Below are 17263 nucleotides of genomic sequence, written 5' to 3'. Positions count from 1 at the left end.
TATAAGACGGCAGGACTAAAAAGCCACCGCAGAGCTGCCGTGTGCCTCCATCGGAAATGGAGTTGTATTAGGTATCTGCTACCCAAAAAGTGTGATGCTTGGAAGAACAAGAACATCAGAAACACAACGCAAAGCAGCCAGAACAGGATCTCACAGAGAAGGGTTTAGGGATAAGAAGCCAGAACACGAGTTCAAGCACATGTTTAGACTCTATTTCCATGAGAAAGGAGTGACAGAATAATCAGATTATTCTTTGCATGCTCCGTATACATCATCTGCCATTTCATCAAAACCTACTTAGGCAAGGAGTGACCACATCTGAAGGCGAGGCTTGACCTTTGATAAAAATAAGGCCTAACAGTTGAATTTGGAAGTCAGTGACCCAAAGCCTCTCTAGTGCTCTACTCATGCCCATCAACATTTTTCAACTGTAGAGCAAATCTATCAATGCATAGGACCTGAATGCAACAGAACTAGGAAGGTATGAGAATATCAGTGTTAGGTCCATCGAGCTAAGAAGGCTCTGTCCATGGAAGATTAAGAGAAAACCAAAAGGTCAAAGAATCATGTCACTTCATAACATCTCCTGTGCAGGAAGGCAGTAGATTTGAAACTGATCATGTGACATTGCAGCACGAGAGAAAGGTGATCTCAGACACTAAAAAGACCATGTATGTAAATGAAGTCTTTTTTCCAGCTTTTGTAGCCAATTATACATTTGAAAGCATTTTTACTGACATCATGTTTGTATGTCAATATAAAAAAAAATTATAAAAATACCTTACTCATCAGCTTTTATTCCCATAGAGTTTAGAAACAACAATAAAAATAATAGTTACCATATCCCTTTGGCTAGATTTAGTGAGTAGAAATATTAAAAAATGCTTCCAGAGAACCTTTTTGAAAATATCAGCTGAAGTATAATTGTAATAGAGTATAGAAGAAAGCCAGCTGTGATAGGTTGTACTCTACTTATGCTATATAGTTCTCCCACACATAAAATAGTCAATATAACTCATTTAATTAGAATAATTAAAAAAAAAAGTTGTTACAGTAACAGATAAAGGAATGCACAGTGTATTAGTTATCAATGCTTTATTATTGAAAACAAAATTGAAATCCTCTTATCTGGCACATAAACAATTATTTCTACAAAAAGGAAAGCCTACAAATCTGATAATTTATACAAATAACAGTTTTTCAAAAAATAAAATTTTAATTTAGTAAACTTGTCTTGTGCTCTTTTTTTTTTTTAGCACTGTCTGCAATAATCCACCATAAATCCCTGAGCAGAGAGACATATTTTAAACATGTTTTAAATTTATCCCAAAAGAAGAAAGTTATCAAGCCCAGACCTATATTAAAAAAATGTATTCAGGGACATTCTTGTTAAATTTACGCTAGTCTTTTTTTCTTTCTTTTCTTTTTTTTTTTAAAGAAACAAACAAAACCAGTTATCAATGCAAGCATGACACTGCATCACAGGAGTGCTCCCCCTTTCCCCTTTTGTGCAATGAATAAAAATTACTAAACAAGAATGAGTACAAGTTGAAGGAGACAAATAACATAGTGAATGGTTAAGACCAAGAAGCCATCGAAGTCTGATGGCTGTTGAGCAAATAAAGCTGCAGGATACCACAGTTTTATACTGAGTTCAGTTATAGTTACTATCTAATTTACTTGTATACTTTTTCCAGAAAGTCAGTAAAGCAGGAGAATAAGTTCAAGCTACCATTGTATTCTAACACTGGTTTCAACGATAAAGTAGAAATTCAACTTTTGATCCTTCAATTTTGCTTTTCCAGCCATAACATTATTTGAGAAAAACTCGACACACTCCACAAAACCAAACAATCTTGCCCCTCTGGCCCGTCTGGCAGGCCAGTTGTAAACTTAGCAACTTATGGTATTTTAGCGAGCAAGAGGAAAGAAAAGCAAACACACACTACTTACTATACTGACTTTGAAACAGCTACTCTCCAATCTATTTCAATACAGATTTAAAATCCAAGTGTAAGGGGAGAATGACCAAGAAGGTAGAGTATAAATCATGTGTCCCCTTTCCTGTTAGGTACACACACTAACCACAAAAAATGCAAGGAAAACCAAATAAAAGAAATAGCAACACTTATAGACTGTTGTGTTAATGGCAGGTAATGTTGCTGCAGTCAAGTAATAAATAAATAAATACAGCAAAGTATTCTTCTCTACGGTTTTGTTGGAATGGTGCTCAACAGTTAAAAAGCAAAAAAAAAACCCAAACCCCTTCTCAGTAATAGAGAGTTTTTAACAGAAGATCCTGAAGAAGCTTCAGTTCAAGGTGCTCTACCACTTTAACATTATATCTACCATTATGAAAAGAACACTGAAGCAGATACCAACAGGTCATTAAATGAAATGGTAAATTTTCTTACAAAGCAATAATACTTATTCCAAAGAAAGAAAGCAGTTAACAAATGGCCTGGAAAAAACTTACTAAAGCTTCAATACACTGGAATTTAAAATAAATTATTTTTACATTTAAAAACGGAAGACTAAAACAGTAACTAGGCCAAATCATTCTGAAACAGAAATAAATTGAACCTCACCAAAAGCATATTTAGATATTTGACAGCTCTGCTGCTAGCACACATGTCAGAATACAAAAAGAATGCTAATATTTGGATAGAATCTGAATAGGTAATATTTTTTAAAACACCACAACTGTGAAAAGTAACTGGCAATCACCTTTACAGATTTCTCTTGATCTACACTGTTTTAAGCATGATCTAATCCAGTCCCTTCAGTTATTTGCTAGCCTCACCAATGTATAACATTCCCTTTTCTCTGAGTAGCTCATGAAGTCTCATTTGTAGCATATCCAAGCACTAATATTTTCAATCATCTCCCTTGGCTGAGTTATTGCAAAAATACTGTACGCAGAGTACAGTTTAAAGTTGATCTTATCAGCAATGCAAAGAGAGTCAAACACATTGTTCTATAATACAAATTATTTTTTTCTTAAGATGACAGTCTGACTACACTCTTTTGATATAAGGGCAAACATCAGTCTTGCTTGTATTGCTAAATCATACCTCCGGACTTTTTTTTTTTTTTTTTTAACCACTCTACATACACATCTGGTGTAGAATATGGACAATTCCTTGCTCTTTCTGTCTAGCCCACAGCCGTTTGACTGTGTATCTCAGGAAAACTGCATTAAAACTTAACAAGCTGAAATAATATGCATATTCTCAGTAAACAATTATGAATGCTGTCATCTAATCACAAGTGACAGGTTTGAAAAAAAAAAGATTGGCCATATAAGCTGTGAAATTGGTAAGCAAGTGGTCCTAAAGTGAGATACAGCAGCATTAAGACAAACTGCAAACACACTGGATTTAGTATACATTTTAATGAGTTACAGTATCAGCAAAATACTTTAACCTACTATTACCACTTTTACTCCCATATGGCTTAGTGTATACTGTACAATTTTCCCTTAGTATTTCTATGACAGTATACATTACAAGTACCCACCCAAAAGTGAGCAATATGGGATTTGCAATGATTTATCAAATATGCCAAAACACCTTCTCTCAAAGTGCTATGGTTCTAAGTATTTTTGTGGGGTAACAAGTCCTTCATGAATATCTCAAAGTCTCCCTTTTTCTATTTCTCTAGCAAAAAAACTTATGCCAAAAAAGCAGAATAGCTTCTCCTAGCAGCAATTAAGACCTCTGATCCTTGCAGTCAAGTCCAATGAGTCCTCTGATCGGACAACCGTGTGGAAGTTCTAGTTCATGGTTTTAATCAATTTAAGAAAAAAAAGCTCAGAGTTTTCATCATCATGTTTTGGATGTCTTCAAACCTTGTTTCTCCATGATATTCCACAATTTGCGAAGATTGGACTGAGTGATGACATCATCAGGTTTAAGTTGAAGAGCAAGGAGGTAGTTTTCTTCAGCCTCTTTCAGTTTACCATTCAGATGGAGAATGGCTCCAAGATTCATTAGGGCAGCTGGATACTGGTACGAAAAAAAGGGAAGAAGAAATATTAGGAATATTTCAGTTTTTCTCTTCAGAGAATCTTCTTCCACTTAAACAAATTATTCCCTTATGTTTGCAGACTTTTCATGGAAGCAATTTAGCAATTTAAGCAAATAGAGATAACAAGAAAAAGTTTCTACACAGCTGCTGTATACTTTGTGCTTTAAACAGGGCAAGCTCTGGTGTATATGGACATAGGCTTCTCTCTTTAATGAGAAAACACAGAACTCATAAAGCCTTACATGTGGTAATGTCGGCATAGCACAGTTTCCAAGAGAAAATTAAAGTAATCCAAGAGTGGATTAAAGACAGGAATTTAATTTTAATTCAACCCGTTGCCAATAAAGAGTTTATAATCATGGGGAATAGTTAACACATTGGAACTCATCCCTTTTTTCTCTTTGTCTTAATTATAACTAGTACAAAATACAATCTGTTTTCAGATTCTATGGATGTTCAGGGTCCTAGGATATCCATTTCGATTCAGGTTGTGGCAATTATTTCTTAATGAACAATTGAATAAAATTAACAATGGTGGAAACACATGCTATTTTAATAACAAAGATGTGAAAATTTCATAACAAATCCATTAAAAAGCTTCTTAGGTTACTAACAATTTTTCCATCTTTAGCTAAGACAAAATGTTTCTTGTTTTTATTTTTGCATCTTTAGATTATCCCATTATGAAATAATAGGTTGTTCATGATGATTAAACATGCCTGGTTACTGGAGTTAACAAATATTACAAGGGCAGAAAAGCAGATTTATGAAGCTGAAGAGAACAGTCTAACCTACCTTTTTGCAAGTACCTAAGGTATTCACATGCTAGTGAGAGCACAATAAAGGCATTTGCCAAACCAGTACCTTGCATTTCAAAGAAAAAGGGGAAAAATACTACACAAAGTTCACCGTGGTTCTCCCCCTCAGGTCACTATAATTTCCAATGAGCTCCAGGAACAATCACTTTCGAAGTCACATAGTTTTGCCTCAGAGGATAAGTGTTTCAAGACACCACTCACCAGTGTTCTGATCAAAATGCAATACTCAAAAATGTGAAGCCACATGGAAACTCAGCTTCAGACTACTCTGTGGGGATGTTGGTATGCTTTAGAAGCCCTTCAGTGACAATAACTTAGAAAAATACGTGAGGTAGAAGGCCGATAAAATATGCACTAGAGTTGGTCTCCCAGACTGATGTGGTAATAGGAAGTCATTAGGATGAGGAAGACTTACCTATGTTCCAGACCTCTCCACTAGCAAGTTAAACTCATTACTCTTATTCTTCTGAATCAAGCTTCAAAAAAAAACCCCATAATTCTTGCGTCCAAAACCTAAATTTTGTGGTGAAAATGTTGTTCAGAAAATTCTCTAGTTTTATATCCTACAAATATTTCCTATTTTTTCAGCTTTCTTACTGCTTCTTTTCACCTATTAACATATGCATCACAAAAACTCATAAAGAACCGTGACACATCAAATTTTCAGAACAACTGGCTTTCAGTTTCAAAATTAAGCAAAACAAAATGAGTTCAGCCCTCCCTATTGCAAACATCATAATGCTAATGCAGTGGAATCTGAAGATGTTATTTTTAGATTTCATTTTTCTTGCTTTACCCTGACAGATTATTTCCACCACTCCTAAGTCAGTTACTTCGTTTCACTAAAAATCAAAACAAAAAAAGACCAGCTGGATTTTATAAAGTTTTCCCAGTCAAATACTCTCCAAAATTTCCTCTTTAGTCATACTCTGTACAGAGAAGGAAAACTAAGCCCCTGAAATGTAATCTTTGCTATGGACAACACATATCAGCAGCCACATTATCATAGCTCCACCTGTGCAGTGCCAGTCTTGCATACTATTTTATAATGGAATAATACACTCCTTAATTACAGATGTTCTGGTAGCTAATTGAAGTAATATAAGTGAAGAATGATCGGAGAGCAGCTCCACTGTATATGGATGGCTGTCTAAATACCCACATATTTTATTTATTCATTTATTTTTAGACTTAAGATTGTTTGAATTTTCTCAAATCATGAGTAGGATAGTCCATTCCCACTAATTGTGCTCCTTATTTGTCTAATTAGAGTTTATGAATCAAATAGCTTTTTTCAAGAGCACGGTTATTGACACAGAACTCTCTTCTCACTTGAAATATAACTATGTGCGTATGTTTGCATCTAGGCAAAGCTTACAATGGATAAGGATCAAAAAACTTTATATCTAGAAAAACTCATATTAAATAAGACACACATTAAAATGTGCTCAGGGCTAATTCTACAGCATCTACAAACTTACTGTGTGGGAAGTAACACAGTTGTCTCATACAGCTTCCAGAATTCCTCTCCATTTCCTTCACACTCCCCTGAAAATATGGTATGTGTATGGTACTAATCAAGTACTCTAAAGAATGACATATATATAACCCTATATGCCTAGCTAAGAAAACACTTCTGCCATCATGTCTTTAATTTGATATATCATTTCACTACAGCAAGCAACAAAAACATCTAGAAAAAGAATAAACTGCATGCCTTTTAACTGAACATGAAATTTTCTAACTTCTATTCATCATTCCTGATTTCCGGGAGACCCAACAAATTTTAGGCCATTAATGCTCTAAAGAAATGTGTCCATGCAAAATGACTGATAACTCATTTCAGGTAGTACTAAAAGTTCATTCCACCTCCTTCATGTTTCAAATGAGGAAGTGCACAGGATTTCGGAAAGACTGCTCCCTAACTTTCTAGGGTATCAGTATCTACGGTTTATCGTAACAGTCTCAAGATATTTTGTGTGACTGCAAGATTATACATCAGTGCCATCGCTCTCTGACAGCTATAAATGATGGTCTCAGGGCAAGAGAGCAAGAGACATTTACTGTAGGTTTTTTTCACATATATTGTCTTGTATTAAAGACAGCTGATAAAACTTTTCAGTACGTTAACAAAGGCAGTCGGCAGCTACCAGTGCAATAACATGGGACTTGTAGCACTGTATAACAAATGACACCACCTACTACTTCAGAGACTTGAAAGGAGAAACAGGCCTGCCTTCATTTCCTTTTGGAGACAGATGCTTTACATCAAAAAAAGCTGACTGGCATTTCTATCGGGGTTATAAATGCTGTCTTTTATGGTCTATTGGGAATTATACCCTTTATTAGCATTTTTATTGTGGTGTGCTTATTTCCTGAGTGGGTTTTTTTGGGGGGTGGGGGAAGGTGCTCCTAGGGAGGAGGGAAGAGGAATAACAGAGTAGTTAACGAATAACAAAACAGCAAAAGACAGGCATTTAGTTGCCTGAGGTGTTTTTGGTTTACATGGATGACAATTCTTTCAAACTTTCCCTATACTACCAAAATAAAAGGAGAGCCTTGGGGCATGCAAAAATTTTAACATAAATTAAAGTCCTCTCTAAAATTAGAGAACTACGGAATCTCCAAATAATTCAAAATAATTCTGAGTAGTATTTCAGGATTACACTAAAATGTAACCAAGTCCAGTACTGGACCCACAAACAGAATGAATCTTAATGATACAGAAGATGAACCGACTCCTTGTTCATCAACTCTGGCTCCACATATGCCATATCAGAAGAACAGTCCCAAACAGAAGAAGAAGAGTTTACTCCTCTATATGCCGAAGAAGTTATGGAGAGAGAAATAAATAGACAAACACTTAACCCAGCTCAAAAGTACCTCTTGCATGGCAGACAAGTATGAACAAACAACAGCCCAAACACAAGCAATGAAATCTGGAACTGTTTTCCCCAAAGCTCTGCTTACAGATGACCTTCTCTGCTCAACACCACAGGGGCCAGGGCAGCAGATTCTGAGATGAAAGTGCATTTTGTTGTTCCTGGGGTGCTTTTAAGGAAAAACATGCCAATTTTTACTCCAGTAGAATCACAAGTGCAAGCTACTTCTCACTTAGCCATTTTAAAAGGTCACTGAAAAGATGTTGCCAATAGTTGTCTTGCTCTTAATGAATTACTGCAGTGCATGATCTTGTAGATGTTTCAAAACAACCCCAGGACTGTTTAATGAATACTGTAATCAGCATGGTCAACCTATCAGAAACACAGAAGCTAAGTGTTTTGTTTTAAAACAGTGCAATTAAGGACATTTGTTCTTTTAAAGGTTCCTGTTGAGTAAAGTCCGTACTTAAAGAAGGACATAAAATGTCATTCACATGCAAATATTTCATCCCAGCACTTCTAGTTAAATATGGGTGAAGAATTCAGATATTTCTTTTTGATAACTGAAGATACATAGGAGGTACAATGACTGAGTAGTGAAGCAGCGAAGTATTAGTTGTAGAATGGCTCACTAAGCGTGAGAGCAAAGCATGGTGGACTGCTTCATCTTATCAGTGACCATGGGATAATGTGCTGTCATGCCTTTTTTATCCTCCTATAGTGATGGCAAGAATTTTCACTTGAACTTTTATTACTGGTGTTATTGCTGTAGCACAGCATAGTATTTTCTGAAGCAATCAAAATGTCAACAGCTCCTTTTTTATTGCTAAAGATAACTGTGGACAACAGAATCACTTCGGGGTGGCACTTGCTTTTGACAGACCTCACAACTTTTGCGTAAAACCATGACCTAGGAGTTGCCCCAAGATGTAAGCATACTACTTTAAAGCACGTGGAGGGGCAGAGAAGGTAGAAGGAGGGGCAGGGGAGGGACATGCAGTGAGATGGTTGCTGCCAACCGGATCTTACTCTCCAATGTAACACATTGACAACACTGTAAATTCAGCAGTGACACATGCAGGTAGACCTTTTTATAGAAGTGACCTAGTGTTGCCAGATAAGCCAAGTGCCAGTTATTCTTTCCAGAGACTCATGTTTCTACCTGGTTCTCTATGCTATAAGGCTTCTTAAGAACTGCAGTTTGCATATGCTATGTCTGATATTTTGTTCCAAACAGCACATGAATCACAACTAAGACACTTATCTCCAGTAAGTTGGCTAAGATGACAAGAGTGAATTGTCTAGGAACAGATAACTTGGTGTAAAAAGCATTCTGGAACAAGATGACAGGATGTATGGCAAAATATTATGGATCAGAGAGAATAAAAAAGCATAAAATTCAGAGTTAAGAGGGATTCCTGTATCATCGGCCCAGACAGCAAAGCATTCAGTGCTGCCAGAAAACAAAAAATCAGCATCTTTGTAAACTCTTAAAATGGAAAAAAGCTCTGCAACTTTTCCTCTACAACAGTTAAGTATATTATTTAAATTGCAAGTCTGCTCATGAACAATTTCTGTAAGTATGCTTTCGGGTTGACAACAGCTTTCAGCTTAAATAGTGAAGAGGGGAAATGGAGAGAAAAACATTCTCCCTGCAAGTACTAATTTGAATAAACATTGTGAAGAGCACAGTTTCCACGGTCGTATTAGTCAGAAATGGACCTAAACGTCTCTGCTGCAAAGGGAGCCTGCGTCCCAATCTAATTACCTTAAGACTAACATACATAGCTATATAAATCTAACTAACAAGCAGCCTAGGCTCTAGAGGGGAGTGGATCCTTGGATTCAGTCATCATCTCTAAGAGTATTACATTGTTAATGCTGATAGAGAACAACCTTAGTTATTATTTACTAATATGTCATTAAACAGAAAGAGTAGCAAAGTAACAAATTATTAACCTCCAGGGAAAATGAACAGCCTCCAGAAAAAAAAAGTACATCAAAAAAGAAAACACCCAGAAAATAAAGTAGATAGATAGAAAAAATAGATAGTTTCTGTTGAATATTGTTTATGTAATAGTCTCACGTTAAGATAACATATAAAGTTAATAAGGCAGAAGAACAGCACGAGTTAATACCTGGTCACCTTAACAACTGATGATACTACATAAATATTAGGTTATGTACTTTTTTTTTTTTAATAATTTTTTTATTATTTTACATTTGGACATTCTCATCCAGACATTCAAAGCAGATGACACTTTAAGCTGCCTGGTGAAAGGAGGACATACATGGAAATTGTTTGTATTCATCTAATCTTGTGTGCTTTCAAACACTGGAGACTATCCTGTCTACAATTGCAAACTACAGAATACGTACATTTAAAACCAGAAATTAAAAAGTGAAGGAAGGGGTTTTTACCATTTCTTTACATTTATGGGTGGCAGATGTGGGAGCTTTTATCCACAAGCATACCGTGAAATTATTCAGTTTGCTTGTAGATTTAGACATCAGCATCATGAAGGAAACCCACAGCTGTTAGTCAGGGAAGAGTTCTAGACTTGGCATGGGAAGGAAGCATCAAGCAATCTACTTTGTTTCTCAAATTATCACATCAATAGGGGACATTTTAGCATCAATGTTCTCCAGCCAGTGGAGATTTTTTTCCTCAAAATCTTTTTCATCTTAACCTTCAGAGACTGCTCAGAGTTTTAAAAACATAGTTACGCAAAACCAAACAAGCATATATAGATATATGTTACATCTTGCTGCTGAAAAGCTATCTACCATTGCCCTTTATATAAATTCAGAGTATACAGTTTTATACATCAGCAAAATACCAAAAGCATGTGTTCCAACTGGTAAAGGCTGCAGATCATAACAACAGCTAAAAAAGTCCCACAAAAATGTACTTACATTTGTAATTTCTGTGTTTCTAGGTTTTTTTTCCCCAATGGCCATGCATCAATTGCTTTGATTTATGCTTAAAAATTGTCCTAGTAATCAATCTCAGTTTATATAGAAACCATGATGGACATTTTTAGATAACATACTTGTATTACCATAATAAAAGCTAAACAGGAACATACATTATGAGTATTTATTATGGTTATATTAAAAAAATAATAAACATTTTCCAGGCCTCAAAGTGTTTCTAATTAAACTTCTTAGCTTTCCTGCTCAAATGTTGTCATCAGTATAGGATATGATAATCTTATCCAATTTTCCTAGCACTTTAGGATTTCATTAAAAAAAATCTTCAAATGACTTAATTTTTGTTTATAGAAATCCAACTGTGCTCTGATGCCTGCAATTTGATAATTTTAACACATAGCTATGATTATGGTATAAAACATTTAACAACTTCTTTACCTTACCTAACACAAGTACACTGCATGCTAATCAGGAAGTCTCCCAGCAAGTGAGAAACTTGCTGAATAGAAATGTCATCTGTACTACTATACTGACAAATAGAAATTGCTCAAAATCTTTCAGGAACAGAATTTTGTCCTATTAAGAAAAAGTAAGGGTTTTTTAAAATGAAATTGAATCTGTTAGTAAATGTATTTTTGCATGCACTTTCTTTCTAATCCTTGGAAACCAGAAAAATAAATGGCTTTGTCTTACTGCCTAAAGATAAACCCCACTTTTAATTTAAAGAAATGTAAAGTGTTAAAAAAAAAATGAATATACTCTACTTCATCCAGCAGCATACATGCAGGGCTGATTAGAATAGCTGTCCATATTCTAATGGACAATTAAAACTGGCTAACCTTCACACAAAACTCTAATCTACAGATCATCTGAGATTATGATCACAATTATACTCACACTATATACTACTAGCATTAAAAAAAGGGGTTTTTTTCAATCAAATACAATGTCATTGGAAAATAAAAATGACTGCTGAGAATGAATGCATCTTCTGTCTATTTCTGGCCAGATACTGATCAAATACATCAGTACCCACAGAAGGCTGTAAAGTTTTTCAAGATGCTAGTCACAGGCATTAGAGCTTCCATTTTTAAGCAGAATAGCCAACTACTGAAATTTCAGAAGTTTTCATTTCTGGCCTTGAAAAGTTAGCTAAGTTCTAATTAAGGAAATCTCAAAATCACAAGATTTCCAGTGTTTTGACTCAAGTTGTTCAGATGAACGTTAAGTGTCATACAAGACTTTGCACTTTTGGCTGACAAATGTAGTCAGCTGAATTAAACGCTTGAGAACTAGATTAATATTGATATTGCTGTATGTTTTCCAAAACTATTGAGGTATTTGCAGCTGTAAGGTATAGCTTTCAGGCACACTGTGTAAACCATTATGCAACTTGACATACTTGCTCTGAGCACAAAGAATGAGAATCTTGCTAATTTGTTCAAGGATTATATCATGCGCAATCATTATTAAGACAGCCCACAGAAAAAGTGTGATATTAGAGCATTACAGAAACAGGAAAAAAGAAAAAACTAGGAGATTATTAGGCATTGTAGGATGTTTTAGGATGAATTTTAGCCTTCATTCCGCTCCTTTATAGACACACTTTCTTTTGGCTAACTTTCCCTAGACAACAGAATCAATCATTATTCCTCTATTGGTAACAATTCCATTGGCAGGTAAGTACAATTGATGTCTATCACATGAAGCGATACGATTTCCATAACAACACAGTTTATCAATAGTGTCTGAAGGTATTTTCAAGTTGGTCCAAAAATGCAACTTCAGCATGTGGAAATGTTACCAAGGCAATTTTGCCAATAAAAACTAACTCCATAACTTTGTAAATAAATAACAAAACTCTTGAGATGATGTATTGTTCAAGGAACTACATTTTCATTAGACAGTAGACACAGCTGAAAACGCTTGAAAAAAATCTTGTTCATCGATATTTTCTTTTCTGAAATTTCTGCATGGAAAACCTTAAAGTATTTGCATATCAACCTTTTTTTCTTCCCCTTTGTCCTTTTTCATCTGGCTCCTATCACTTCCATGCCTGTTGCATAGTGCAAAAAGGTTATGGCCACACTGTATTGACTTCAGTTTTACCCACAGGATTATAAGAGCAGCTAAGAAAAGAGGCACATACTATTGGTCCTTTGCAAAATGCTGAATTACAGCGCTCCATGTAACTCATAAGAATTCATGCCTTACTTTTTGGCAGCCAGTAACCTGCAGGTGTTCCCTATATAGTATTTAGCAATTAAATCTACAGTACATATTAAAATTATTAACTTCCAGGGTAAGCGCAAGGATTTAATTTTGATTCTTGTAGCTTAAATTTTTTAAGGCTGTAGTTTCTAAAATTTGGTTTTTTGATCACTAATAGTAAGACCACTGGGCGCTAATTGCTCGCTAGGCTTTTACAAGGTTGTGACTCGTAAAAAAATAAAACTACTTTCTGCTAGGGCAGCCTTATTTACCACATCGGATCAGTGACACATATGTTTAGAGTGCTTTGTGAGTAATTAATATCAATAACAGCAAGGTGTGTTCAGTGGTAGATCTACACATCCTACTCTGAAAGGTTGCACTTGATACTGAATATACCAATAACTGGTGTTTATTGAACAGACAGCTTTCTGTATTCTTCAAACTACGTTTTTAAGAAATGGACACAGGAAGCAACACTGTGAATTATATTTTCCTTTTTAAAAAGGTTTAATTAATTATTTCTGAAGGCATAAGAGGACAACTAATATTTGCAGGACTAGCACCAAGAAATTAAAGTTCAATTCCTGCCTCTGAAATTCAATGTCAAAAATTACTCAGTGAAACCAGATGCTTGCTCCAAACTTCCCTGGAAAAAGCCCTCCATGGCTGGAGCAAACTACAATCCAGGGCCACTAGAATCGCTATGCAGTTCTGCAGACAATGGCTCAGGTTAATTTGCCTTCTCATTATATATTTTCACGACACATACCACCCATTCTATATGAACACCACAGGATCCTACAGAAATTAACTTTGGATCCTATCCACCAGCAGTCTTTCTGTTAAAGCCCATTTTTCCCCCAAAATCAAAAGGTTTGCCTCCTGTGCAATTTCCATAATCTCTGTTCAGAAAGCATTTTCTTCCTCTATTATGGGTAAAAAATCCAATTTGTGAACTAATCAGCAAAAAACTCCATCAATGCAGCTATCAGAACAGAATTTTTCAAACACAATGAATGAAGAATCATGTATTGATCTTTCAAAAATGATAAAAAAATAAGTCTGATAATTTTAAGTGTATTTAAATGCAGTTAGAATGTGAAGAAATGAAGTAGAACTACTGAGTTACAATAAAAGTCCACCAAATAACTCCACCATAAATATATCAATCATTTACCACACAGAATCTAAGCGACATACAGCAAACCTTCATATGGAATTTAATTTAGGGTTTTACTATGGATTTTCATTTTTACTGTCGTTGTTACATTGGGGAAGATTTCTATTTTCTTTCACGCTGTAATTGTTTTCAGTGAGTTTGAGGCAGCCAGATGCTGAGGCAACTGGCACTGTTACAAACCATAATGTCAGATTAAAGTTACTTACTGTTACAGGAAGACAATCTTTACTGGAGCACCTGAAGAATTAGTAAAACTGCCTCAGCTTAGTAATAGAGCTGTTCATTATATGGAAGACATGTTTCAAAAGGGTAGGTACACCTGAATGTGTATTTGCTCTCCAGTAAAGTTAACTGCGGTAAACAGAATCATGTAAACGCAATATACAGAGCTGAGCAATATACAGTGGTTCAGAATGCCTCAACAAAAAGGGACTGTTCTTTGGGGGAAATGAAAAGCTATCCATCCCCTCCTCACTGCAACTTCTCATTAGCAGACATCTGATCTCTAGACACTAACTTTCCCAGGGAAAAATACATTCAAACGGGTACTGGAGTTACTCTTACAGACAAATTCCAAGAAAATTACTTCAGCCAGACACCTGCCACCCATCTTCGTCCTAGCAGCCTGCAAACATACAGTTCTTCTCAGGCAGACCTCAGACCAAAAACAGATTTATTGTAGGGCATTTTCCTCTATACAATCACCTAGATACACTCGGAGGTGTGGGAAAGTGGGGGAGAAGAGCAGTTGCATCAAAACCATCTCGTGAAACCAAAACATAAGTTCTCCAGAACTTGTGGGGGGAAAAAATCTAATAGGATATGCCACAACTAAAAATCATTCCTAGAATGAGAAATACATCAGAACTATAGATTAGGAAGAAAATTAGGAAATTATTTATTGCAAAACATCCTACTAAGAATGTACTGTTGCTGGGTTTATTTAATGAGCATTAAAAACACTTCCTTATCAGTTCTAATTGCATAATAAATTCATTGCATTGTTTCCAGAATCAGCACCAGAATACTCTATTAGTAAAAACCTTGCTGGATTCTCTTTTAATTGAGTTCAAACAGATGGTTTAATTTCTGAAATGCTAATATACTGCTGTGAGTTCTATATTTCATGGCACTTTATTTTTTATTGACACTGAGGGCTACACTTACAAGGCAAAGCCAATCTTGCTCTCTCCAGGAACGGATGCAGGTAGCATAGTACCCCTGCAATATTACTATTAGACTGTCAATCATAATCAAGTGCATAGGTCTATCCATGATACATCATCTTCACTTCCACAATTTCAGCAAAGAGACTGTATATTTACAAATTACTGCCTCCCATCATCTCAAAGAATGATGATTCATTTTATGTAAATCAATAGTACAAATCTGGGCTGTGACTTCCTATTAATTAGTTTTGCAAACCTATTTTTTTAATTATTCAGTAAATAGTTGAGTACAAGCACAACTGTTGCACAGTTATTTTCATACTGAAAAGTAATCATAGAAAAAAAAAGTTATTGGTCTACTAAGAAGTGGATGAAAAACGCTAGATGAAACAAATCTGCACGCCAAGAGACAGGCCTAGTTGTCATCACATCCTTTTTCCTGCAAATAATTTTGACTGGTGGACTGAACATATCTATATACCAGATAAAGACTTCAGATTTGCATAGTGAAAATATATATTAAAAAACAGAAAAAGAAACGTGAGGACACTAACATTTCCGTTCAAGTTAACTAAGGCACAGTCCTACAAAATTTCTGAATCAAGGTCTTGACAATAAAATAGCTCAAGTATTATTTGGTATGAGAATTTCTTCTCTTTGGAGAATTTATGACCTATCCATTGAGAATTACAATCGCCTGATGGGATCGGAAGAACAGTGTTCTGTATCTAGGTAGGATACAGAGAAAACAGATACAGAGCCTGGAGAGAAAACAGAACCTATACCTTAATACTTGGGTAATTAACTTCTTAGGAAACATCACTGAACTAATAAACATGCATGATTTTTCTGAAAACATAGTCTTTTTTGAGATTTAGTCACATAAACATTTTGAACACTGTGGGCAACAGAGCCTACAATGCAAAATGAGAGCATAAAACAAAATACTCTGGGGTATTTTTTTTGTGAAGAAAAGACTTTACTAGCAGCTCCAAGCAGCACAAGCCACCAGACATACCGAAAACCTTATACAACCTATGTCCTAAGCAAATAGCGCATGAATTATCAGAGAGTTTCTTTCTCTCAAATTACATGTTAAGCATAAAATTACTGTTTCAATGTTCTTGGTAAGAGTCATTGATGATTTAATGAAGATCTAAAGGTTAATTAGATTAGAAAAGAGGAGTTAGTATATAGTTGCTTATTTCCAACATTTGTTCCCCCCGTAAAGAAAAGCATGTCTATACATTTTACAGTTCACGAAGATGAATGACTCAGAAAATACATTACGCCAATAATTAGACTGTAGAAGGATTAATATTTATGGGAAATTTGTAAACATTTTCATAGCTAAAAATGAAATGAAAAGCACTCCAAATTACAATGACAACGACTTTCTGGCTTACTTTGCAGAGAGTTTCTGGGTATGCAGCTTACTGTTTTAAGTTAAGAAGAGTTAAGAAGAGTTCATAGCTGCTTGCATAATTTCACTTGACGAAATCAGGAACGACAGAGCCCAATTTACCTCTCACGTGCCGGAGAAACAGAAGCAACTCTAAACAAGTCAATGGTGTTACTGCAATGCAATATCTTTGTAAACATAAGAAACTCAAATGTATTTTCATTTCAGTCATTTAGAACTTGCACAGACAAAATACTTATGTATTGATTAGGATATCAATGTACAACAAATTATTCTAGATGGGAAATAAACAGCAACTTAAAGGCATTTTAATTCAATTCCAAAGCTCACAAATTACACTGAGTGAGCCAATCGATCTCAGATATTTGCATATTTAACTGCTTTTATAATCAGAAGAAAAGATACAAATGAAGTCCCCATAATCTCTCACAAAACTGAAGCTGAGAACTGTAATGACATGATTTCCAGCTTTTGAGAACCAGACTTAAGTATTCCATCATCAGCCAAAAGCACGTTCAATCTTTGCTTTCACAGAGCTGCTACAATGCATGAGAAAACACACGTAGAGTTTTCTGGGGTAAGGCTATAAAATATTTTCATATATTTCCCAAAGG

General features: G+C 35.3%; 1 protein-coding gene across 1 annotated transcript in view; it reads right to left on the bottom strand.

Moving 5' to 3' along the window:
- Positions 1-2989: 2989 nt before the first annotated feature.
- TMTC2 (transmembrane O-mannosyltransferase targeting cadherins 2) overlaps positions 2990-17263 on the bottom strand; it is a 267707-nt gene continuing 253433 nt past the window's right edge. Inside the window, exon 12 of the mRNA XM_075150599.1 lies at positions 2990-4007. Coding sequence (XP_075006700.1) covers positions 3828-4007 — 180 coding nt within the window. The 3' untranslated portion in view covers positions 2990-3827. The remainder of the gene's footprint in view (positions 4008-17263) is intronic.

The sequence above is a fragment of the Calonectris borealis genome, chromosome 1, assembly GCF_964195595.1.
Source record: "Calonectris borealis chromosome 1, bCalBor7.hap1.2, whole genome shotgun sequence".
Classification (NCBI taxonomy): domain Eukaryota; kingdom Metazoa; phylum Chordata; class Aves; order Procellariiformes; family Procellariidae; genus Calonectris; species Calonectris borealis.
This window is presented reverse-complemented; position numbering and strand designations above follow the sequence as displayed.